This window comes from Pseudonaja textilis, chromosome Z, assembly GCF_049901715.1.
Source record: "Pseudonaja textilis isolate UNSWEBS1 chromosome Z, rPseTex1.2, whole genome shotgun sequence".
Lineage (NCBI taxonomy): Eukaryota > Metazoa > Chordata > Lepidosauria > Squamata > Elapidae > Pseudonaja > Pseudonaja textilis.
Genome location: NC_142008.1, coordinates 131,125,981 through 131,149,906, shown reverse-complemented (window position 1 = coordinate 131,149,906; position 23,926 = coordinate 131,125,981). Strand labels below are relative to the sequence as shown.

General features: G+C 42.5%; 1 protein-coding gene across 1 annotated transcript in view; it reads left to right on the top strand.

Moving 5' to 3' along the window:
• LOC113443538 (C-Jun-amino-terminal kinase-interacting protein 4-like) overlaps positions 1-13,603 on the top strand; it is a 34,445-nt gene extending 20,842 nt beyond the window's left edge. The window contains exons 17-27 of the mRNA XM_026711831.2: positions 264-317; positions 2,245-2,407; positions 4,804-4,954; positions 6,015-6,095; positions 6,200-6,267; positions 6,742-6,890; positions 7,245-7,416; positions 8,598-8,708; positions 8,795-8,914; positions 11,592-11,708; positions 12,144-13,603. Of these exons, the coding sequence (XP_026567616.1) occupies positions 264-317; positions 2,245-2,407; positions 4,804-4,954; positions 6,015-6,095; positions 6,200-6,267; positions 6,742-6,890; positions 7,245-7,416; positions 8,598-8,708; positions 8,795-8,914; positions 11,592-11,708; positions 12,144-12,244 (1,287 nt within the window). The 3' untranslated portion in view covers positions 12,245-13,603. The remainder of the gene's footprint in view (positions 1-263; positions 318-2,244; positions 2,408-4,803; positions 4,955-6,014; positions 6,096-6,199; positions 6,268-6,741; positions 6,891-7,244; positions 7,417-8,597; positions 8,709-8,794; positions 8,915-11,591; positions 11,709-12,143) is intronic.
• Positions 13,604-23,926: the final 10,323 nt, after the last annotated feature.

Here is a 23,926-nt window from a genome sequence, read left to right as displayed (position 1 = left end):
CAACTCTATGGAGATGCTGGTCATAAATTCAAGACCTACTTATAAGTCTCTTTGGGCCATTGTAAAGTGGTCAATTTGACCACCTCAGCAAGTTCCAACCGCTTCACTGTCCATTCGTCCATTGTAGGTAAAGTCAAATCTTTCCATCTTTGTCTTTCCATCTTTGTCTATCACTGCAGTCACAGCAAACATTTCTGAGTGTGCATCAATTAAAAATTTGTGAATGGATGTCAAGATCATGCTTGTTTTCTCTCTTATTGCAGCTCTGGTGTGCCGCAGCATCTGTTGGGCCGGAGCCTCGAGAAACATCACAGACTGTAAGCACTGATTTCTGTCCTGCACAACTCAGCTCCTTTCAGGCTTGGAATTTCTGACCATCTGTTTAGGATGGTCAACCTTAAATACAGCCTTCCCTGAATTGCCTGGGTGTGTTGGAACCACGACCCCCAGAATTCCCTAACTAATGTGGTGGCTGAGAATTATGGAAATAGAATAGAATAGAATAGAATAGAATAGAATAGAATAGAATAGAATAGAATAGAATAGAATAGAATAGAATAGAATAGAATAGAATAGAATAGCTTTATTGTCATTGCATTCTACAAATACAATGAAATTTGAAAGCTACTCCAGCACAGTGCCCAAACACCACATCACAATCACACTACAGAGTATTTAATAATAATAATAATAATAACAACAACAACAACAACAAACCTAGTCTAAAACTTATCCAAAACATATAGTAAGTCAGATAGTTTTAAAATGCCACTATATACATAGGGCTAAATCATATATGCATTGTTTGATTCAAGACAGTTATTGCCTTGGAAAAGAAACTGTTTCTCAGTCTATTAGTCCTCATTTTAAGACACCAGTAGCGTCTCCCTGATGGTAACAGTTTGAAATATGAATGTCCAGATGAGAACGGTCTGTGGAGATTTTTAGTGTTCCAGAGAGGAGTCTGGTCTTCGCAATCTCTTCCAAAGAAGAAAGAAAGCAACCGATGATTTTTTGTGCTGTGTTTATAACTCTCTGGAGCATCTTCTTATCCACTGCAGAACATCCAGCATACCACACCGTTGCACAGTATGCCAAAATACTCTCAATGGTAGAACGGTAAAAAGTAACCAGCAACTTCTCACCCAGACCACTCTTTTTCAGCAGCCTCAGAAAGTGCAGGCACTGTTGGACCTTCTTTGCAATGGCCATACTGTGGACCGACCAAGTAAGGTTGTTGGAAATATAAGTTCCTAGAAATTTAAAACTATGAACTTTTTCCACACAATCTCCATTGATATATAGTGGGAGAGGCTCTGCTTTGCATCGTCTGAAGTCTATAATCAATTCCTTGGTCTTTTTGATGTTCAGGGCGAAGTTATGACTCTTGCACCACAAGACCAGTCTGAGAACCTCTGACCTATAGGCCGTTTCGTCTCCTCCTGATATGAGTCCCACCAACGTGGTGTCATCTGCAAATTGTATTATAGAGTTAATGGGACAAGAGGGAGTAAAAGATGATGAGAGGTGTTCTTCTAATATATTTGGAATGGTGTCAAGATGGAGAGTGGTTTTTCTTCTTTTCTTCCCTTTCCATTTTACAACTCTGTTATTAGATGGTGCACAGGTAGTCCTCAATTTACAACCACAATTGAGCCCAACATTTCTGTTGCTAAGCAAGATGGTTGTTAAGCGAGTTTTGCCCCATTTTGCAATTTTTTTTTGCCACAAGTGTTAAGTGAATCACTGCAGTTGTTAAGTTAATAACACAATTATAAAGTGAATCTGGCTTCCCCATTAGTTTTGCTAACCAGAAGGTTGCAAAAGCTGATCACATGACCCTGAGACACAACAAATGTCATAAATATGAATCAATTGTCAAGCGTTTGAATTGGGGATGCTGCAAGGGTCATAAGTCACTTTTTTCAGTGTCATTGTGACTTTGGTCACTAGAAGAAATATTATAAGTTGAGAACTACCTGCAAATCCTTGCTATTGGACAATTCAGGCCTTGAAAAGTCACATTCTCGTGTGATATTTATTGTGTTTCCCTGAGCAAGCACATGTAGCACAGAAGACTCAGATGAGGGCTGGATAGTTAGAAAAAATAATTTGTGTAAGATTTCTCACCAGGTTACCTAAGATTTCAGATTAGGAGCTGCAGGCGCTGCATGGATCGAATATGGGAAGATAGGTTTATGAGTGCCTGCCTTTTCCTGACCCTTGTCTTCCATTTCCTTTCAGGATAACCCCCATTGCAGCTCTTCTAGCAGCTCTCAGCTGTGGGTGGCTGCTGGGACCCACTCCGCTAGCGAAGTGATCCTCTTCAAGGCCCCCAACGCTAACCAGCTCTTGGAACACTTTGTGCTGCCTGGAATTCACGTCCTCTCCATGGCTTGTGTACCTGGTCAGTGAGACAAAGGACAGGTGGACAATTGGGAAGTGGAATTTGAAAAACTGTCAGAAAGAGCAGGCAGAACAGTATAGGATTCTGTGGTCTAAGTACCCAGAAGTGAGACACTTTCTATGAGGTCCGGAGAGCTGGGGTATTAACTAGGGTCAAAACTTTCAGCCATTTTTTGATGGAGAGTTTGGGGAATAGGATAATGGAAAAATTAACCTGGTTTGTGGGGAATTTAAGGGGCACAATGGGTACCAGCCTATTAAACATCCTTTTTCTTGCCATTTCCAACTCAGATTTTTATTCTATCCAACTGGGTTTTTTTTTTAGGGGCTACAGTTTGATCTGAGTTATACACATATCTTGAATGGGGATCAATCTTCATAGAAAGGATCTCTTCAGGATCATTTTCACAATTATTTGAATTAATTTCAAACTTGTTCTCTGGGGTGTCTCAATTAATTGAATTATAAAATAACCAAAGGGGATGGGTTTGGAAACATGTTAAGCCATGGCCAAACCAAGGTTAAACTAAACTAAACTTTGTGTATTGTACAAATGAGTCAGCTGGTCTTGAGGTGATCTGGTTGAACCTGTCATGCAAATTCAGCCAAAGTAGGACTGGGTATAATTCATGTGCAACCTTCAGTTCTTTTACTTGGCACAATAGCAATAGCACTTGATTTATATACCGCTTCACAGCACTCTCTAAGCGGTTTATAGAGTCAGCTTATTGCCCTCAACAATCTGGGTCGTCATTTTACCCACCTCGGAAGGATGGAAGGCTTGAGCCTGGTGAGATTCGAACTGCCAAACTGCAGGCAGCTGGCAGTCAGCAGAAGTAGCCTGCAATACTGTGCCATCACGGCTCAAATAATTGAATGGATATATTTGTGTTGGTTGTTTGGCTTGGAAGTATGAATTTAAAGTAGTTTTGAATTTCAAATCTCAATATAAGCTATTTTGGAAGAAAACTTACCTCAGCCAAGGAGCCTGAAAATCCAAAGAATTGCTTTTAATCCACTTAGTCACATGTAGTTGATGTAAGACAGGCTCTGTATCAATAGAGTCTAAAGCTTTCTTCCACTGAGATTTTTCCAAATCGATTCTTTCATTGTTCAGTGCTTTGTGGACTTTTGATGTTTATTCTCAAACTTAGATATGTCTACATGTCTAAACCATATAAAGAACAGTTGCTGGAATTGGGTATGTCTAGTTTAATGAAAAGAAGGACCAGGGGTGACGTGATAGCAGTGTTCCAATATCTCAGGGGTTGCCCACAAAGAAGAGGGAGTCAAGCTATTCTCCAAAGCACCTGAGGGCAGGACAAGAAGCAATGGGTGGAAACTAATCAAGGAGAGAAACAACTTAGAACTAAAAAGAAATATCCTGACAAAATGGTTAATCGTGGAATGGCTTGCCTCCAGAAGTTGTGGATGCTCGATCACTGGAGGAGAAGAGATTGGGCAACCATTTGCCTGAAATGATATAAGATTTCTTGCCTGGGGAGGGGTTTGGGTTAGAAGACCTCCAAGGTCCCTTCTAACTCCGTTATTCTATTCTATACATGTCCCTGAAAAAGAGAACGGCCTAGGAGTTGAAGTCTGCCCATCTTAAAAGTTGCTGAGATTGGGAAACACTTTTCTAGTTGCTTTGAAGGAGCCCCAAACTGGCTGTGAGATTTCAAAGCAAGGTCCCAAGGTGTTCTGGGTTCATGATTAGATTAGATTAGAATTAGAATTCTTTATTGGCCAAGAGTGATTGGACACACGAATCTTTTGTCTTGGTGCAAATGCTCTCAGTGTACATAAAAGAAAAGATACATTCGTCAAGAGTCAAGTGTCATAAGGTACAACTGATAGACACAGGGTACAATAAGCAATCGAACTGTTCATACTATGAAACAGTCAATAAAAATTGTTAGGATACAAGCAACAAGGTTACAGTGATACAGTCATAAGTGGGAGGAGATGGTGAAGGGAAGGATGGGAGGATTTATAATAATAATAGTAATGCAGACTTAGTAAAAAGTTTGACAGTGTTGAGGGAATTATTTGTTTAGCAGAGTGATGGCGTTTGGGAAAAACCTGTCCTTTTGTCTAGTTGTTCTGGTGTGCAGTGCTCTATGGTGTCGTTTTGAGGGAAGGAATTGAAACAGTTTATGTCCTGATGTGAGGGGTCTGTAAATATTTTCACAGCCCTCTTTTTGACTCGTGCAGTGTACAGGTCCTCGATGGAAGGCAGGTTGGTAGCAATTGTTTTTCTGCAGTCCTAATTACTTTGTGAAGCCTGTGTCTGCCTAGATGGTTATAGAGGTGCAGATTACAGCCTCAATAATTCCTCTGTGGAAGTGATAGATAAGCATTCCCTTCCTCAATGTTGCTTTCCCTCTTCTTCTACAGGCCTGACAGCACCTGTGGATGAACAGCCAGTAATAAAGCCAGAGATCCTCGAAGACCCTTTGGCACCCCGATCTGACAGTGATGAAGAAGCAAGGGAAATGGAGGCAGTTGGTACAGGACCCACTGTCTGGATTGGGACCCAGGAAGGCTGGTAATGGAGATTAAAGTGGGAAAGAAATGAACATGTCTGATATAATATGCCGTTCGTGCCTATGTTGTTTCAAGCAGCGTCTGACCATGTCTTCCTCCTCCTCCTCCTCTCCTCTGCTACCATTTTCTTCTTGTTGCTACTGCTATTCTGTAATTCCACCTGCTATCCTGAAGAGGGAGCTGTCATTCTGGGGGAGAAGATAAAGCTTACCTACTTTTACAGGCAGTCCTTGATTGATGACCACAATTGGGACTGGAACCCCCATCACTGAGTGATGTGGTCATTAAATGAATCACACTCAGTATTACAACCTTTTTACTGCAGTCGTTAAGCAGGGCACCATGATCATTAAATAAACCATGTGGTCATTATGTGAATCTGGCTTCCTTCATTGACTTTGCTTGTCGAAAACCCTTCAGGAGGCTCACCAGTCATAGGTGTGAGGATTAGTTGTAAGTTTTCAGTGCCCTTGTAACTTCAAGCGATTGGTAAATGAATGGTAATAAGTCATGGACCATCTGCATAATGAATATGCCCAATACGGTCATGAAACTGTGACAGCAGAGACTTTAATGCTATCTCCCAAATATGAACAGCTAATGAATGGGTGTGCACGTGCGATGGCTCAGCAGTTAAAGATACTGAGCTGGTTAGGTAGAAAGCTGACAGCCCAGGTTCAAGATCCCAGCGGCGTGAGACGGGGTGATCCTTGACTCATACCTTCCTAGCAGTTCGAAAATTTGCAAATACAAGTAGATAAATAGGTGCCACTTTGGTAGGAAGGTAACAGTGTTCTGTGCATGTCAGCATATAGTCATGCTGGCCAATTGATCATGGAATAGTCTTCGGACAATGCTAGTTTCGTCGGCTAAGAAATGGAGATGAGCACCGTCTCTTAGAATCAGATACAACTGGACAGGGAAAAACTTTACCTTTAATGAATGGGACGCTAGGAGTCCCAGCTGAAACCGGTGCTGTGCTAGTGGCAGAGTTGGGTGGAGGGGTCTGATAATTTTGTTGGATATTCCTCTTATTTCTGTTATTTCTTTCTGTTTTGCAGTATCTATATTCATTCTGCTGTGACTGACTGGCGACATTGCCAAGGCAAAGCCCGTTTGAAGGAGGCTGTCCATTGTATTGTGTGAGTATGGCTGAAAGCTGAGTATTCTTGGTGGAAACCGCCCATCTTCCCGTTCTACTGCTAGTAAAACATGCCTTGTTGTTACTCTGCCCTGTCTGCTCCAGGCACGCCCAAGGCCGCGTTGTAGCTGCCCTAGCTGATGGATCTCTGGCTATATTCCATCGGAATGCAGGTAGGTCCTGCTGCTTGGATTTCTTCCCTCCCCATTTCCCCTAGGGTCGAGACCTTCTCCTTAATTTCTTGATGAGAGAGAATGTATAGAGACTAGGAAAAAGAACAGAAGGGTAAATAATCATAAATAACCAAGAGACAGAACGTGAGTCCATTGACAACCTGCTTTACAAGCAGCAGTGAAGTCCAGCTAGCAAGAAATAGGGGAAGAAGCATTTCCAAGAGATTTTATCTTAGCAAACACATTGTAAATGAGGATTGGAAATTCTTGAAGTTTCCAAGATTCGGTAGTTGCCCAAAGACTTGCATTAAATATACCTTACTGAAGTCTATGTAGATGTTGTTTCCTTGATTTTGCCTAGCTCGTGTGGGACTTGACACTTGTTTTATTTACGTATTAATTAAACTGATATACTGCCCATCTCACAGTTCAAGGTGACTCTGGGCGGCTGAATAATAACTTGTCTTTTCTTAGATCGCAACTGGGAATTGTTCTCCCCACGCATGGTTCAATTGGGACGGCCACGGCGCTCCATTCGGTGCATCATCCCTGTGTTTAATTGGCTCTGGTGTGGCTATGGAAATCGAATCTACGTGCTGGATCCTCGGACTGCTCGCATTCAGGTGAGCCTGTTGAGATATGAGGCCGTTACTAGAAGCTGTGCAAGCCAAGACGTTGTCCAGAAGAAAACTCAAATGGGGTTGGGACAGATTCAAGTCACTGGAATCCACTGCACCTACATTCTTAGAATTTTAATCACGTGACCATGGGGATGTTGCAACAGCCATGAATGTGAAAAACAATCATAAGTCACTTTTTTCAGTGCCTTTGTAACTTTGAACAGTCACTAAATGGATGATTATAAGTCCTTGCCCAACCAACAGGCCATAACTTCCTGCACCCACGCCAGAAAAAAATGGACATTCCTTTCATTTGAATATCACTCCCTGCCACCAATTTCTTTTCTTTCCTTCCAGCGATACTTTGAAGTGACTTCGCACCCTGAAAGCCACGTCCGGCACATGGCAGCAGCTGGTCGTGGCATCTGGATTTCAGTCCGCCTGGAGACCACTCTACGTCTTCTCCATGCAGAGACAGGGCAGCCACTACAGGAAGTGGAATTGGAGCCCTTCATCAGCCGCACATTTGGTAAGTGGCTGTAGGAGGCGTGACAGAACCTGGAGGTGGAGTTATCAGCCTAGAATCCCTATGTAGCCACAAGTGAACAAAGTTCTACTCTGGTGAATTCTATTAACCGATATCTAACTCCAAGCAGGTGCTAACTGTTGAGAAGATTCCTGTGCCTAGGCATGATTAGCAATAAATCAGTTTAATTGGGACTTCAGGTGGACTTGGTCTTTTGTGCCTGACTGGGTCAGGAACCAGTGGGCACCAAGACAGGATCTTGGATATTGCAGAACAGTGTTTCTCAACCTTGGAAACTTTAAGATTGGATTGCAACTTTCAAAATTCCCCAGCCAGCCTTGCTTTCATGATCTGAAAGCTGCTCTGGTTCCTGGAAAAATATGAAGAACTGGAGAGTTGTTGAAGGATCAAAAAATTGTCTGTTGTAGGCAGAACTTCTGAACCAGGATTAGGTCCTTCAGATTTCTCAGAAGAACAGCTCCCAGCATCTCTTCTTGGGGACCATGTTGGCTGGGGCTGGAAATATAGTTGGCTGGGGCTGGAAATATAGTTGGCTGGGGCTGGAAATATAGTTGGAAAGTATAATTTTGCAAAACTTGGAGAGGCACAGGTTACCTAGTGCCTCTATCCATTCTTGTCATAAATCATCTGTGGATATAGACAGGAGTTCTTGTTTGAGATGCCCAAAGTCATTTGGAATCATGGCATTTAACTGTAGATGATGGAGAAGTTGGAGATGGAGGGGAAGGAGGAGAAGAAGAGAGGGAGGGAGGGAGGGAAAAAGGAAGAAGGAAGGAAAGAGAAAGAAAGAGGGAAGCAGGAAGAAAGGAAGGATAAGAAAGACAGAACAGGAAAGAAAGAAAGACAAGAAGAAGGAAAGAAAGAAAGAAAGAAAGAAAGAAAGAAAGAAAGAAAGAAAGAAAGAAAGAAAGAAAGAAAGAAAGAAAGAAAGAAAGAAAGAAAGGCCTTCTCCTGCTTGGTGCTCAGGTTGGAGTGCACAGCCTCCAGAATTCCCAGTTATGATGTTGGAGATAATGTGCCTCAACACTTCCGAGGGGTCCTTGGTGCTTTCTGAATTTGTGTTTTCTTGCAATTGTTTCGTTGCCCAAACTAGGTAACATCATCAGTGCTAGTCTGTCAAATATATACAAGCTCACCCTTGCTTTCTCTTCCTCATCCCCCAGGGCCCAGCAGTGTTAGCTTAGCCTTAAACATCTCAGCTCTTGGTGTTTTTGGAAAGCGGCTATGGGTTGGCACATCCGGTGGCACCATTATATCTGTGCCTTTTGTCTCCGGTAAGCAAATAAGTCTCCTTCTGATTGTGGGAAAATGCATAGCTGTGCTGTTTAGCTCTGAGGTGGCTTTTCCTGTTTCTTTACAGAATTTTCTGAAAGCCCGAAGACTTCACCTTCTGCTGGTATCCCTTTGTGTGCTATGGAGCAAGCCCAGATCAGCTACCATGGGCACCGTGATGCTGTCCGTTTCTTTGTCTCTGTCCCAGGTAGTTTGCAAGAAATGTCCAAAACCCATTTTTTGATTTTTTTCAGGAAGCGCTACCCATGTGCATGACAGTTTGGCAGAATATAACAAGTTTCTTCCCTGAGATGTTTACAGATTTTCCCGGCATGGGAGAAACAACAGAGATGGAGGAAGGAAGTGGGGGCTGTGATAAACAAGGCATTCATGTCAACATCTTGGCTGGGAATTTTTGGACGTTGAAACCAAGCGTAGGCAGAAAATGCCGCATTCAGTGAGATTGGATTCATGTCTTTTAAAGTTTAAATCAACAAAATAGATATATCCTTTTACCCCCAAATAGACCAGAACCTTTAAAATAGTAGCTGTGTTTTAAAGGAACTGAATGAAACTTCAATGGTTGGCTGATATAATGTACTGCCTTGCAGGGCAGCATGTTGTGTATTAATGAGCGTTCGCAAAGGGTGTGGATTCTATGCCAAGAAAATCTGGCTTTTGTGCCATTGAGTAAGAGTTGCATCCTGATTGTCTACAGTTCTGATTTACAGGTGGGGCAGAACTGGGATTGTAAACTGTAAACTTCTGACAATTTGCTTTTTTCTTTTATGGTCCGGGTACTTGATTTGTTTATTTTGGGCACATCTGTGGCCACAAATATAACAAATGGCCAGATTGGCAGAGGCAACCAGAAAGTCCATATTGGTTAATTTGTAGGCAAATTATCTTTTCTTTGCCTTCTGTGTGGAAGAAATGTAACCTGCTTCATGGTGAATAGCACAAATTTCCACACTAGTTGCAGAAAAGGTTATCCTCCCCTGTGGCCCTATGAAAGTGCAAGTTAATACTGTTTTTTTTTTCTGGCTAATAATGTTTAATGGCCTTATTTACCAAACAGTTTTGATATACTACCTTCATTAGCTTTTATTCCAGGGTTATTCACAATACAAGTTCAGAAAAAAAAAACACTAAAAGAACTAAAATCAATAAAACACCTAACCTAAATAACAATTAGAAAGTGTAGAATGAAGCAGTTCATTTTCTGTTTAAATTTTACTTCCTCTCATTGCCTAAAATGCAGCTCATTAAAATACATTAAGAAAATCTAGTTAGCCAGAGCTCTAAAATACAAGTTAAGTGGGTGTGTTATTTATTTATTGGGTTATAGACCAAAAGACGATTTATCCTAGCGTAGAGCAAGAAGACATTTTTAATAAAGGAAAGATGTAGGTATCAGAGGAAACATCAGATAAAGAAATAGTAAAAAAATGACTGGAAGAGAAAGGAGAATAGGAAAGAGAGGGCATATGTGGATGAGTCTAATCCAGTGTTTCTCAATCTTAGAAAATTTAAGATGAACTTAAATCTCCAGAATTCTCCAGCCAACATTCTGGGAGTTGAACTCCATACATCTTAAAGTCACCAACATTGAAAAACACTGTCCTAATCTAGCAGGAATACATACAGCTGCATCATAAACCATTCCTCCCCACCCACCCCAAAAAAACCTTAATTAAATTTTAAAAAGTTATAAACTACAAAAAGGCATAGAAAAAAAATAATTAAAACGAAAGAGGGAAGGATGGGAAAAAAGAAAATTTGGCCAACACAGACAAAAAGGGAGGGGGGGGGAAGAAAAGTTATAGAAAAGAGTAACTTCTGACTTTCTTTGGTTACAGATACAAGTATGAAATACAATGACCTTTTGAAGTAGGGTAAACCACAGCACACTGTACTTCCCTGATTGTAAACAGGTCTAGTCATCACATCCCAAGGTTAAAATTCTCTTTCTTTCAGTTTCAAGCAAAATATCCAAGAGTGGTTTCCAAATAGAAATAAAACTAGAATAAAGACTTTTCTTTCATCAACTCAGTCAGTTTTGTGCTCTCCGCCAACTCCGTTAATTTCACCAGCCATTCTTCCATTGTGGGTACTGCATATGTGAGTCCTTTCATCTCTGTGCTTAAAGTAACCTTGCAGCTGTTATCATTTATTCTGACTTGACAACAACAACAAGATCAAAAGCCGTTCTTTTCAAATCTCCTCCTCTTCTACTTATAGCTATAGGTAGCCCTCAACTTACGACCACAATTGAGCCCAAAGTTTCTGTTGCCAAGCAGGACAGTTATTAAGTGAATTTTGCCCCGTTTTACGACTTTTCTTGCCACAATTGTTAAACAAATAACTGCAGTTGTTAAGTTAGTCCCATGGTTGTTAAGTGAACCTAGCTTGCCCATTGACTTTTTTTGTCAGAAGGTCACAGAAGGTTGACCCCGAGACACTGGAATTATCATAAATATGAACCATTTGCCAAGTGTCTGGATTTTGATGGGATGCTGCAATGGTCACAGGTGTGAAAAATGGTCATAAGTCATTTTTTCAGTGCCGTGGTAACTTTGAACATTCACTAAATGAACTATGGAGCAGAATTTTGTGCCTTTTGGGGCAATCGTGCTGAATTGATCTCTCTCTCTCAAAAAACACCCCAAAACCCATTTTTTCAAATTGAGGCCAATCCAAATTCCTCTTGATGAGCGAGATTTATTCTAAGCAACAGCTGTGGCTCTGAGGGAAGGAGAAAGGTGTCCTCCTTCAGTCTCGCCCTGAAAGGATGCTATTCCTATCCAGAACAGGTTTGGAAGTCATTACGATCATTTGGGTACCTTTGGGATTTGAATAGTTCTGATTGCTCTTCATTCTTCTAGGATATGTGGATCCATCTGCTGTAGAAAACCTCAAGGCCTCACACAGCCAAGAGAAACCAAGCAAACCTTGCAGCTTGGTGCTAAGTGGAGGGGAAGGGTATATTAATCTCCGGATAGGTAAGTAGGGATGGAGAAACTACAGCGGTCCAGAGCTGACTCGGTTTCAACTCCGGCCCCCTTGGCCAATGGCAAGAGATGGTTAGGTGGTACAATCCTGTAATTAACACATCTGGGGAAGAAACAGGATTGGGATTTCTTTATAAAGAAAAGTCCTTCTTGATACCAACAGAAGAGAAAATTTGTCCTCAGGGTTGAACTCTGGGGTGCCTGGTGCTCTCTGAGCTTGGTGATTTTCTTATAGACGTTTCATCACCCAACTAGGTAACACCATCAGTGCTAGAAGAAAGCGGGGTTTGCTTTCTGTTTATATAATAGTGGTTTGCCCAGTCGTTGTTAGTGGGAGTGTTTCTGGTGGTTCCTTGATATTCCTTAGATATGCTTGGGGTAGACCTGACCTCTTTTCATGTGGCCACTGTTTTCTTCCATGTCCAGGAGACAACTCCGATAAGCACTATGGTGACCTGCTACACCCGAACCCGCGCCTCCGTCGAGCCGAGCGAAGCCACCTCATTGTCTGGCAGGTGCAGGACTGAGGTCATGATCGTGGACATTTGGGACACGGGCTCCCGCCTGGGAGGGAATGACGCAGCTGCCAGATGTTGGCACGGCCTTTCCCCTGGCTGTTTCCCGTTCTCTTCCCTCACTCAGGTGGTTTGCAGAGTTGAGATAAAACTTTTTTACCTTTTGAGGTGGGAAAAAGCCGCCGGAGTTCTGGAATCTGGTGAACGGGCTTGGTGATGAGAACATCTGGTGCTGCCTTGGATCCTCCGTTTATCCCTTTCCGTTCTTTTATACTTGGAGATGGGCAGTTTGCATAGAGACTGAACCCCTTCAAATCCTGCTTTTATTGCTCAAGCCACCCTCTGTTTACAAAGAATAACAGTGTACCTCTTCCTGGACAGACACTTGAGAGTTGATAGCCACAAATTGTCTAGTATCAGTGGGGATTGAAGGCAGAGCTTCAAAACAATTGGAGCCCAAACTGCCAAAACTGGGAAATAAACCTGGAAGAGAAGCGGCACCCCCATTGATCAAAGTGAAGGCCCTCTCCCCTTCTTTTCTGCCTCCTCCGCTCAACTGTGATAGATGCTTTTCTACTTCTAGTAAATGTGGGCGTTTGGGAATAGAACGGGTGAAGCCCTGTGGTTGTGAACTGCTGCATTACTCAAACAGGCCCCAAGGGGGAGCTCGCTTTTCCTTGCTCTGGGATTACTATAGGGATTGGTCTGTCCTTCTCCAATCCCTTCGCCCTTTGGAGTTAACCAAATCCTGCCTGGAACCTCTGGAAAGAAGCATTTGCTTCAAAACACGCACACACGCACACACCACACGTGTGGTTCAATTTCTCAGGGTTTATTTAATTCTCCAGGAAAGGAGTTTTTAAAGGAACTCAGCATCTGTTTTTGTGGGATGCTTTCTCAATAAAGCTACTGTTATTCCTGCTGTGGCTGGTGCTACGATGCTACTTCTGTTCCGATCTTGCTTGCTTGCTTAGGAATTGCATTTGGAGGCTTTATCCATGGCAGAAGACAAAACTTCTCACAAAAGACAGCAGGAGACTTGTCCCAAAGGTGCTTTTTCAAGAGGCAGCTGGACTTCCTTTTTTTTTTTTTCCCTTCTCATCCAAGAAGCTTCAACGTCTTCAAAGAAAAACCAGAAAGTTGAGTTGTCTCTTGAAAAAAAGCACCTCTGAGACAGCCATCACCTGGATGACCGAGAACCTCCACAGACATTCAGCAGGAGTCTTCTTTGTCTAAAGCGTTCCTGGTACACGGAGTCATACCTGCATTGTTAAAGTAGTCTATGTTAATGTAACGCTGCAGAAACAACTATTGATCCAAGAAAGAACACATGATAAAGCTCTATCCCAGTAGAAAAAAAGTTGCAAAACAGCTTTCCATTTGACTGGACTCTTCTACACGACATGGGTAATCCTCAACTTACAACCATCCATTTAGTGACTGTTTGAAGTTACAAGAGCAGTGGAAAGAAGTGACTTGCAACTGGCCCTCATACTTAACATCCTTTGCACCCTCCCTGTGGTTATGTGATCAAAATTCTGGCACTTGGCACCCAGCATGTATATACGATAGTTGTTGCATCCCAGGGTCACGATTCTTCTTCGCAATATTCTCAGCTGGCTTGGGACAAGCAAAGTCAATGGGAGAAGCTGGATTCACTTAATGACCACATGGTTCACTTAACAACTAATAGTGTTTTGTTTGGCAGAAATGGTCATAAAAATCAGGCTTGACTCATTGAACACCTGCCTTTGCTCAGCAATAGAAATTCTGGTCTTAACGACAGTTCTAACTCAAGAATTACCTGTACATGAACCTCCTGACGCAATCAATTCCTGATGACATTGTATTATTTCTGTGTCGACTACAAGTAGTTCTTGATTTAGCAACCATTTGTTTAGTAACCGTTAAAACTTACGTTTTTCACACAACTTACAAACTTATAACCGTTCAAACTTACAACTGTTCAAACTTACAAACACTAAAAAAAGTGACTTACGAGTTATACATTTTTCACACTATTGTAGCATCCCATAGTCACGTGATTAAAATTAGGATACTTGGCAACTGGCATGCATTTATGACAGTTGCAGTACCATGGGGTCATGTAATTAACTTTTTGTGAAATTCTGACTAGCAAAGTCAATGGGGAAGCCAGGTTTATTGGACATCCGTATTACTAACTTAACAACTACAGGGATTCACTTAACAACTGTGCCAAGAAAGGTCATAAAATGGGGCAAAGCTCACTTAACAACTGTCTAGCTTGGCAGCAGAAATGTTGGGCTTGGTTGTGGTTGTAAGTCAAGGACTACCTGTAGCCTTGTACTTCGACTTGCATCCTTCTGACAAGTCGAAACCAATTCTAAAATTTCACATTGGCTAGAAAGTTTATGAATTGAAGCTCAGACATCTGGAGCACATCAGGAAAATGCTATATTTGTCCCATAGGAGATGCCTAAAGAATAAACGGGTCCTATTTTCTCTAACAAAAGTAAAAATGAAACCTCCCCATCCAGAATATCTGCCAAGGTATCAAGATATGCTAGCTGCAGTTCCATGAAAGTGCTTTAGGTTGCTGAGAGCCAGTGAGATCATCTGGTAGAGGTGGACCTCTGATATCCCTTGCTTCACAGTATGTAATAAGATGCCCCAACATCCCAACCCAAAAGTTCTAGTGATGGGCAGGGACATCTATTGTAGCTGCTGCCATCATGACATTCTTTTGAATGCAGACCCACACTCGTCACAGCTAGCATTGTAGTGCACAGCACATAAAGGTTAAGAAAAGAAAAAGAGATCCATTGGACAGAGCAGCTGGATCACTCTGGGCACGAAGCTCCACCTTCTGAGATTTTTTTATGGCACCAGCCCCTGTTGGGAATGCAGCCTAATTGTCCTGTCATAATTCACAAAAGGTGTTGGAGCCGCCTGTGACGAGTAAATCATTTGCCTGATGAATTAAAATACTGGTTAGCATAGCTGGGGAATTCTGGGAGTTGAAGTCCACACAAGTTGCTAAGGTTGAGAAACACCCCCACCTTTCAATTGGTATATATCACAATGTTTCTCAGTCTTAGCAACTTTAATTCTGGGAACTGAAGTCCATTCATCTTAGAGAAACACTGATTCAGACACAGGGTTTAAATCTGTTTAAACCTATGAGGATTGAAGTCCACAAAGCTGGAAACAAAGGAGCTTGAAGCCAGACAGGACTGAGGCCAAAGTAGACACTGGTCTCGGGCAGAGGTTCCCAACCCCCAGGCCGTGGTCCACTACTGGGCTGTGACCTGTTCAGCGGCGGGCAAGTACGTGCGTGCACAATTCTACATGCATAAGCGGCGGGTAAACACACATGGGCAGGCAGCTCCACTTGTGCAAGTGGGGGGCTGATAATGCACGCGCATGCGGCCCTCACACAGAACCATCCCCTTTCCTCACCACCCGCCCCCACTGGTGCACAAAGCCATAAATGTTGGGGAATGTTGGTCTAAGCCAGGGATGTCAAACTCAATTTCATTGAGGGCCACATCAGGGTTGTGTTTGACCTGGGGGGGGAGTGGGTGTGGCCAGACATGACCAGCTTAATGTCACTTGTGTTGGGGGGCGCCTGTGGTAGCCCGAGCACTCTGCCAGTGAAAACAGGCTCCCGAACTCCGTTTTCAGCTACAACTGCCTTCCGCAATCCTCTTCCAGCAAAAATGGAGCTCGCAAGGGCCATGCGTAGCCCATCCAAGCTCCATTTTTGGCCACGACGACCTCCTGAAACCTTCTGCTAGTGAAAACGGAGCTCGGGACCTGTGCATGGCCGCTCCAGGCTCCATTTTCTCTAGTAAAGGATTGCAGGAGGCCGTCATGGCAGAAAACAACCTTATTTTAGTTGTATTTTTCAGTGTTGGTTGCTGGTTTCCAGCACAAAAACCCCCATTCAAGATAATGGATTCCCTTAATGCCCCACATGGTTTGCTTAACAATCACAACATTCGCTTAATTGCAATGGTGACTCACTTTACGACCCTTGTAAAACAGTTGATAAAATTGAGTCAGGTCATGTGGTGACCCACTTAATGACCACAGTGACTTACAATGGGAATTCCAGGCTCACTTGTGGTAGTTAAGTGAGGACTACTTGTACTCTCTCTTGAGCAAATACACTGGCAATTGGGACAAACCATAGAGATGTGTTTCAAGGGGGGAAAAGATGGGGAAGGCCAAAAGAGAGCATGTAGGGGCGCCCCCTTTTGGTTAAGTGAAAGAAATGCTTATGGAGGGAGGGGGGAAGAGACCTCAATAACTGAAGATGTATTATAAACAATATTCAATCTAGACTCATTATATCATTCAAATCATTACTATTTATTAAAATGGGGAAGTTCTACATTAGGTATAAACTTTGCAGTTCATTTTGCTAGAATCACTGTAAGCAGGAGATAAGGTATGATATTTCTTTTTGGGATAATTTTCGGAGGCAGGCCAGAACCAGCCTATGGACTGTTGGTTTGCTTTAGAGGGATTTGAAACATCAACAAAACCCTCTTCTTAAATATGCATTGCTAAAAACAATGCAAAGGATACTATAGATTGCCTCTTTGTTTTTATTTGGCCACAGTAATTTATCTACTTTTATGACCAAAGGTAGAGTATTTTTTGGCACAGTGCACAAGATACATTTTGAGATAATAAAGCATATAAATCTATTTTAGCTTTGTATTTTCCAATGGTAATGTTCCCTGAATCGTCTGACAGTTCTAAGGGGAAATTTACCTTAAAGAATCACTTGCACTTTTCCAACAGGTAGACTTACCATTGCTTGGAATATTGCCATCCTCTTAGATCGGAGACGAATGCTTAGAACTTCCAGATTGTGAGATCCACCATCTAAGAATACGTTGAGTTGTGGCATCACAAAACATTCCTCCTAGCTAGAGAGCGGCATTCATCCAGCCTCCATCTTCTTACTCCCCCACTTTTGACCCTTTGCTGATTTTCTCTACTCCAACAGCCTAACAGCCCACCCCTGCTTTCTTGGTTGATGTCACAATGCACAAATAATTGGCAGACAGATTTTTCAGTAGGAGAGGGATGACTTTCAGCCAGGAAAGGTGGAATCTGGAGAGAAGAGAGGCCTCAAGGGTACAGAAACTGGGAGCCCTGAAACCCATGGGGGGGTCCAGCCCCACCCAGAATGATGAGCCAGAATTTTGTGGCCCAGAGGATGCTCTTGTCCCCGTATCATGATAATCAAACAGGGATTATAACTTCTTCCTGAGCTCCACTCAGTCCTAGCTATGTTCTCACACCCTGCAGGTGGGAACAATTTACATACTTGCGTTCTTCAGCTGGGTCAGTGAGGAAGGATCAGATACATGAGGATGCTGGTTGAGTTTCATACCTTTAAAAGCTGCATTAACAGAGGGATAGAATCAAGATCACGTGAAGTGTTAATAGCACTTTATAATGCCTTGGTAAGGCCACTTGGAATACTGCATCCAGTTTTGGTTACCATGAGGTAAAAAAAAAACATGTTGAAGTTCTAAAAAGAGTGCAGAGAAGGGCAACAAAGATGGTTAGAGGACTGGAAGCTAAAACATATAAAGATTTCTGGAACTGAGTATGTCTAGTTTAATGAAAGGAAGGACTAGGTGTGACATGATAGCAGTGTTCCAATATCTCAGGGGCTGCCACAAAGAAGAGGGAGTCAAGCTATTCTCCAAAGCCCCTGAGGGGCAGGACAAGAAGCAATGGGTGGAAACTAATCAAGGAGAGAAGCAACCTAGAACGAAGGAGAAATTTCCTGACAGAACAATTAATCAGTGGAATGAGTTACCTCCAGAAGTTGTGAATGCTCCAACTCTGGAAGTTTGAAGAAGTGAGCAAGGGGTTGGACTAGAATATCTCCAAGGTCCCTTCCAACTCTCTTATTCTATATATATATAAAGGGAAAGACCCGGTTGACAATCATTTTGCTAGTGGGCAGAAGCTAACACCAGTATCAGCCACTTTTTCAGATGATGGTCCTCTGAGGGTTACCTTGCATATTTTGGAAGTGACCTTCCAAAGAACATCTGAAATGTAAATAAAATGTAATTTCATTTCATTATATACCGTAATCCCAACAGGTCTTGTGCAATTTTTCCTGATCTTTCAGAAGATGTCATATGATTACACAAAGATCTGTTGAACTTTGGAGAATTTTAATTTTGTTTATTTAAATCTTAAAATTTTAAATGTGTGGGGAATCTATGAAGGGTCACTTAGGGGGTTTGTAGTTACTGTGAGGTTGGTCTCAGCAGGTGACTGAATCTGGAGAGTGGATGATATTTTCCTCACATTATATTGGCTTCTATATCAGAGAGGAACAACCAGACATGGGTCAGCCCTACAAGGTAGTCCAGATAAGAAGCACAAACAAACCCTGAGTGATAGCATCACCCGCCAGATTAGCAAAGATATTTAAAAACGTGTCTGCCAGATATTGGAAATGTAACCAGACACCGGGTACATATGGTGGACATGTGCGAAAGCAAATAAATATTGGACCAAAATGCATACATTGGTAGAAAAAGTGTTAAAGCAACACATAGATTATAAGCCAGAAATATTTTTGTTAGGAACAACGCCAGAAAAGTATGATAAAAGGAATTTATACTCAATATTATATGTTTTGACAGCAGCAAGAATTGTATTTGCACAGTACTGGAAAAATGAGAGAACACCTGCAGAAGAACATGTAATTTAAAAAAAAACAGATTGTGCAGAACTGGACAGGTTGGCATTAAAAAGAAAAGAAAAAGAAAACACGGAGTATTTTCAAACATGGCACTTGTTTTACAAATGGTTGGATAGTAGAGATAGAAATTAGGAGCGGGAAAAGTATTATTATTATATATAAATAAAATCCAAACAATATGCTGTTCGCTAAGCTCCTATATATGTAATATGAAACTATATAAATAAACTGTTGAGAAAAAAGAACAAAAGTACTGGCCCGTGCCTTAAATGGTTGTGGTTTGAGACAAAGAGAAGGGATTAAAAAAGACAACAACTGTGAACCAAAGGAGAACCCCAATGAGGATGTAGGACAGGTCCTGCAAGAGACATGCCCAGTCCTTCAGAGTAATGAAAAATGTTGTGAGAGCTTGCATACCCCGATTCTTGTAATACTTTCCACATCTGTTCTCTTTTTTTGCTCCAGGAAGGGAACCAACAAGAAGCCAATTGAATCCTTCAGAAGATACCCATGATCAGGCTCTCCGGGGTTGGTCACCGTCACCTGGCAAACTGCAGAAATTGCTGCAGCTGCCAGAGTACAGTGTGTTTAGAGGTGCACAGACCTTCGAGAGCAGTTTTTTCCAGGTGATTGGTTGTGTTTGTGTTGTCTAGGAACGAGCAGGACTTTTCAATAGGGAGAAACTGCTTCTCTGTTTCCTATTTAGTCCTCAGCTTATGACAACAATTGGGATTAGAATCTTTGTTGCTAAGTAAGGCAGTTGTTAAGTGAACCCCCTTTTTGTGGGGGCACAGTTGTTAAGTGAATCCATTTTCTGTTGTTGACTTTGCTTGTTGGAAGCCAGCTGGGAGGGTGATGATGATTCCGAAAAGCTGCAGCCATTCTAAATACATGCCAGTTGCCATTGTGATTGTGGAGATGCTGTAACAGTATAGGTGTGAGGCCTGGTCTTAGGCCACGTTTTTTAATGCCATTGCAACCTCACTAAACAAAAAGTTACGTCCAGCGCTACCTTTACCCGATGCCCTCAGAGGTGCTGATAGAGCTGCTCCATAACTTGAATTATGCTGGCTGGCAAACCATTTCACCAGCAGTCACTACATGATCTTGGCACTCAAAGATCCAGCAAATGGACAACGGTTAAGGGCAAAGAAATCTCACATCACTACTTGAATTGATGCCTTCCTTCCCATAAACAGCATTTTATTGCTAGGGGGTGAGAATGGTTGGGTGGGAGCACAGCTGTAAATGTTCATTTTAGTTACAGGTAGTCCTCGACTTAGAACCTCAACAGGGACCGGAAAATTTGTTGTTAAGTGGTATGGTCATTAAACTAGACCAGAGGTCTCCAACCTTGGCAACTTTAAGACTTATGGAGGAGGAGCAAAGCTGGCTGAGGAACTCTGGGAGTTGAAGTGCACAAGTCTTAAAGTTGTCAAGGTTGGAGACCCCTGAACTAGACATCACATGACTGTAATTTGTGACTTTCTCAATTGACTTTGCATCTTGGAAGCCATGTGGGATGGTCACAAATGGTGATCATGTCACTGCAAGACATTGCAATGATTGTAAGTTGAAGGACTTGATAGCAGCTCTTCTCAGCACTGCTGTAACTTTGAACATCAATGAATGGATATAAGTCGAGGACTACCTGTACAAAATGAAACTTATTCCTAAGTAATAAGACTAGACAGACAGCAAACTCCCGCTCCCCCGTTGTGCGCCTTGGTTCCCCCACTGTCCATTTTTAATCTCACATGACCTTTCATTGCTTATTGATTCCGTTGTTTATCTTTATGGTTTATTCGATACTGGGACTAGTGGCTAAAATACCTACACTTTGAGGTGTTTGTGGGTGTTATGTTTATTTTTAATTTCTCAATTTTTACTGTTGTAAGCCACTCAGAATAGCCCCTTGGTGAGATGGGCAGCATATAAAATGAACAAACAAAACACTATTCTATGAGATCATTAAAAGCCAGCTTCTAAAATTACATAAAGGCATCTCAGGCAGTGGTGGGATTCAATTTTTTTTTACTACCGGTTCTGTGGGTGTGGCTTGGTGGGCGTGGCAGGGGAAGGATACTACAAAATCCTGGTTCCCTCCCTACCCCACTAACCTGCTTTCCAGCTCTGTTCTCCTGTGCAGGGCAACAAAAGGAGACCCAGCCGATCAGCTGGGACTCAATGGGAGGCAGAGAATAGATGGGGGCAGGGGCAGTCAGAGGTGGCATTTGCCAGTTCTCCGAACTACTCAAGATTTCTGCTACTGGTTCTCCAGAACTGGTCAGAACTTGCTGAATACTACCTATGATTTCAAGGCACCTTTGTCTTTTCTTTCCATACAGGTGAACAAAGACGGCCAATTCATTAACATCCACAAACATCCCAATGTGGTCACCATAGGTATTTTAGCCAGTAGCCCCAAGTTGCTCCTTCCTGATCTGATGATTATTGCCCGGGAGAAACAAGAAACAACAAATAAAAACCTGAAGTCTAGAGCATTAGAAATCACCCGGTAAGACTAGCACAGCCCTCCCCAGCCTAGATTCCCAGGCCTCCTTGCAAAGTTTGAGTTCTCGTGTTCCTTTTCCTTACCTACAGGTTGATCCCGCTGGACCTGGTGGAGATTTCTGTTCATGATGCAGACAAATGGCAGCTGAAAATGCAGCTGCCCACGGGGGAAAAGCATTACCTGCAACTATTGGCCAAGGAAGAGAACGTGGACTTTCTCTTTGAGTGTTGGGTGCGCCTGATTTACCTGATGCGCCTGGTCAGGGGCAGGAGCGAGACTCCAAAAAGTCTCCCTGGGACGAAACCCGAGGTTCGCACTTTATGGAAGAGTAGCCCTTTGCAAGCTAAGGTCACCGAGGTGAGATAAAATTAGAAAATGCAAGAAGTGCCGGAAAAGAAATACCGGATCAAGAATTTAGTTGGATATCCTTGACTCAAGGAACTAGGTCCTTCCCTAGGCCAATCCTTTTGAATTGAATTGAATACTTTATTTGGCTAAGTTTGATTAGACACACAAAGAATTTGTCCCCGGTACAGAAATACTCCGTGTGCTACTTGCAAAGCAACAGAAAGAATAATAATAATAGTAGTACCTATAAAAGAGGGAAATAAAGAAGATATTGATTAATAATAATTACTACAACCACACTATGTAGCTAATACAAGTAATCCTGAACATAGGACCACAACTGACCCCCAAATTTATGTTGCTAACTGACACATTTGTTAAGTGAGGCTTGCCCCATTTTCTTGTCACATTTGTTAAGTGAATCGCTGCAGTTGTTAAATTAGTAACATGGTCGTTAAGTGAATCTGGTTTCCCCATTGACTTTGCTTGACAGATGGCTGTAAAAGGGGATCACATGACCCCAGGACACTGCAACCATGATAAATGTGAGTCGGTTGTCAAGCATCCAAATGTAAATCATATGACCATGGGGATGCTGCAATAGTCATAAGTGTGAAAAACAGTCATAAGTCATTTTTTTCAGTGCCATTGTAAATTTGAACAAGTCACTAAGTGAACTGTTGTTAATTCGAGGACTACCTGTATACATAGACCAGTGATGGCTAATCTGTTTCTCATCGCGTGCCAAAAATGTGTATGTGTCCACGGACGTGTGCCTGCACCCATAATCAGGGGTGGGCTTCTACCAGTTCGTGTCTATTCGCTAGAACCGGTTGTTAACATTCTAAGCAGTTCGGAGAACCGATTGTTAGAAGAAATTACTGGCCTAATCCTGTAAGGAAGGCAGGAAGGAAACATTCTGGTGTTGCTTACAGAAACTGCCTCTACATTAACCCTTATTACATTCTTGGCAGGACTAGACTTCCTGTCTCAGGAACCTCTCTGGAGGTATTTTTTCCTCCTTTGCTGGTATTTTGCTTGTGTGGAGTGACCATTCAAAGTTTCAATGGCACTGAAAAAAGTGACTTATGACCATTTTTCACACTTACGACTATTGCAGCATCCCCACAGTCACGAGAGGCTAGGTGAGGAGATGCATGCCTCAATGTAGGTGATATTGAGCTGGCCACACCCAGCCAGTCACATTATGACCAAGCCATGCCCACCCGGTCATATGACCACCAAGCCGTGACCACCAACCAAGCCACGCCCACAGAACTGGTTGTTAAAAAATTTGAATCCCACCCCTGCCCATAATGCAATGCGTGTGCAACCTCCCGCCCCTTGTGCATGCGCACGTAACCCCCTGCACGCACCTCATCCCCTCTGCACATGCACATGCATCTCCCATGCAGATACCCAACAATCAGCTGGCTGGCGGGAGGCGTCCGGAGGGAAGGAGTTGAAATAGTTTATGTCTGCTCAGCCCTCCTTCTGACCCACACAATTACAGGTCTTCTGTGAAAGGCAGGCTGGTTGCAATCATTCTTTCAGCAATTGTGACTATTCAATGGAGTCTGTACCTGCCTTGTTTGGTTGCTGTACCAAACCAGGTAATTATAGAAGTATAAATACCAGACTCCATAATTCCTCTGCACAACTATCTACAGATCCTGGGACAATCTGAATTTCCTGAGCTGACGCAGGAAGAACATTCTTTGTTGTGCCTTTTTAATGATAATAATGAGCTACAGAGGCACAGTAGTTAGAATGCAGTATTGCAGACTAATTCTGCTGACTGCCAGCAGTTTGATTCTCACCAGGCTCAAGGTTGACTCAGCCTTCCATCCTTCTGTGGTCGGTAAAATGTGGAGCCAGATTGTTGGGGGCAAGAGGCTGATTCTGTAAACTGCTTAGGGAAGGCTGTAAAGCACTGTGAAGCAGTATATAAGTCTAAGTGCTAGTGATATTGCTATGGTTCTAATGTTAAACATCCATTGCAAATCTTGGGAGATTATAGAACTACCATTTTTTTTTAACCTTCTTAGCTGGTCTACTTCTTATCCTCTCTCGGTCTCCATGTCAGACATTGCCACGTTCT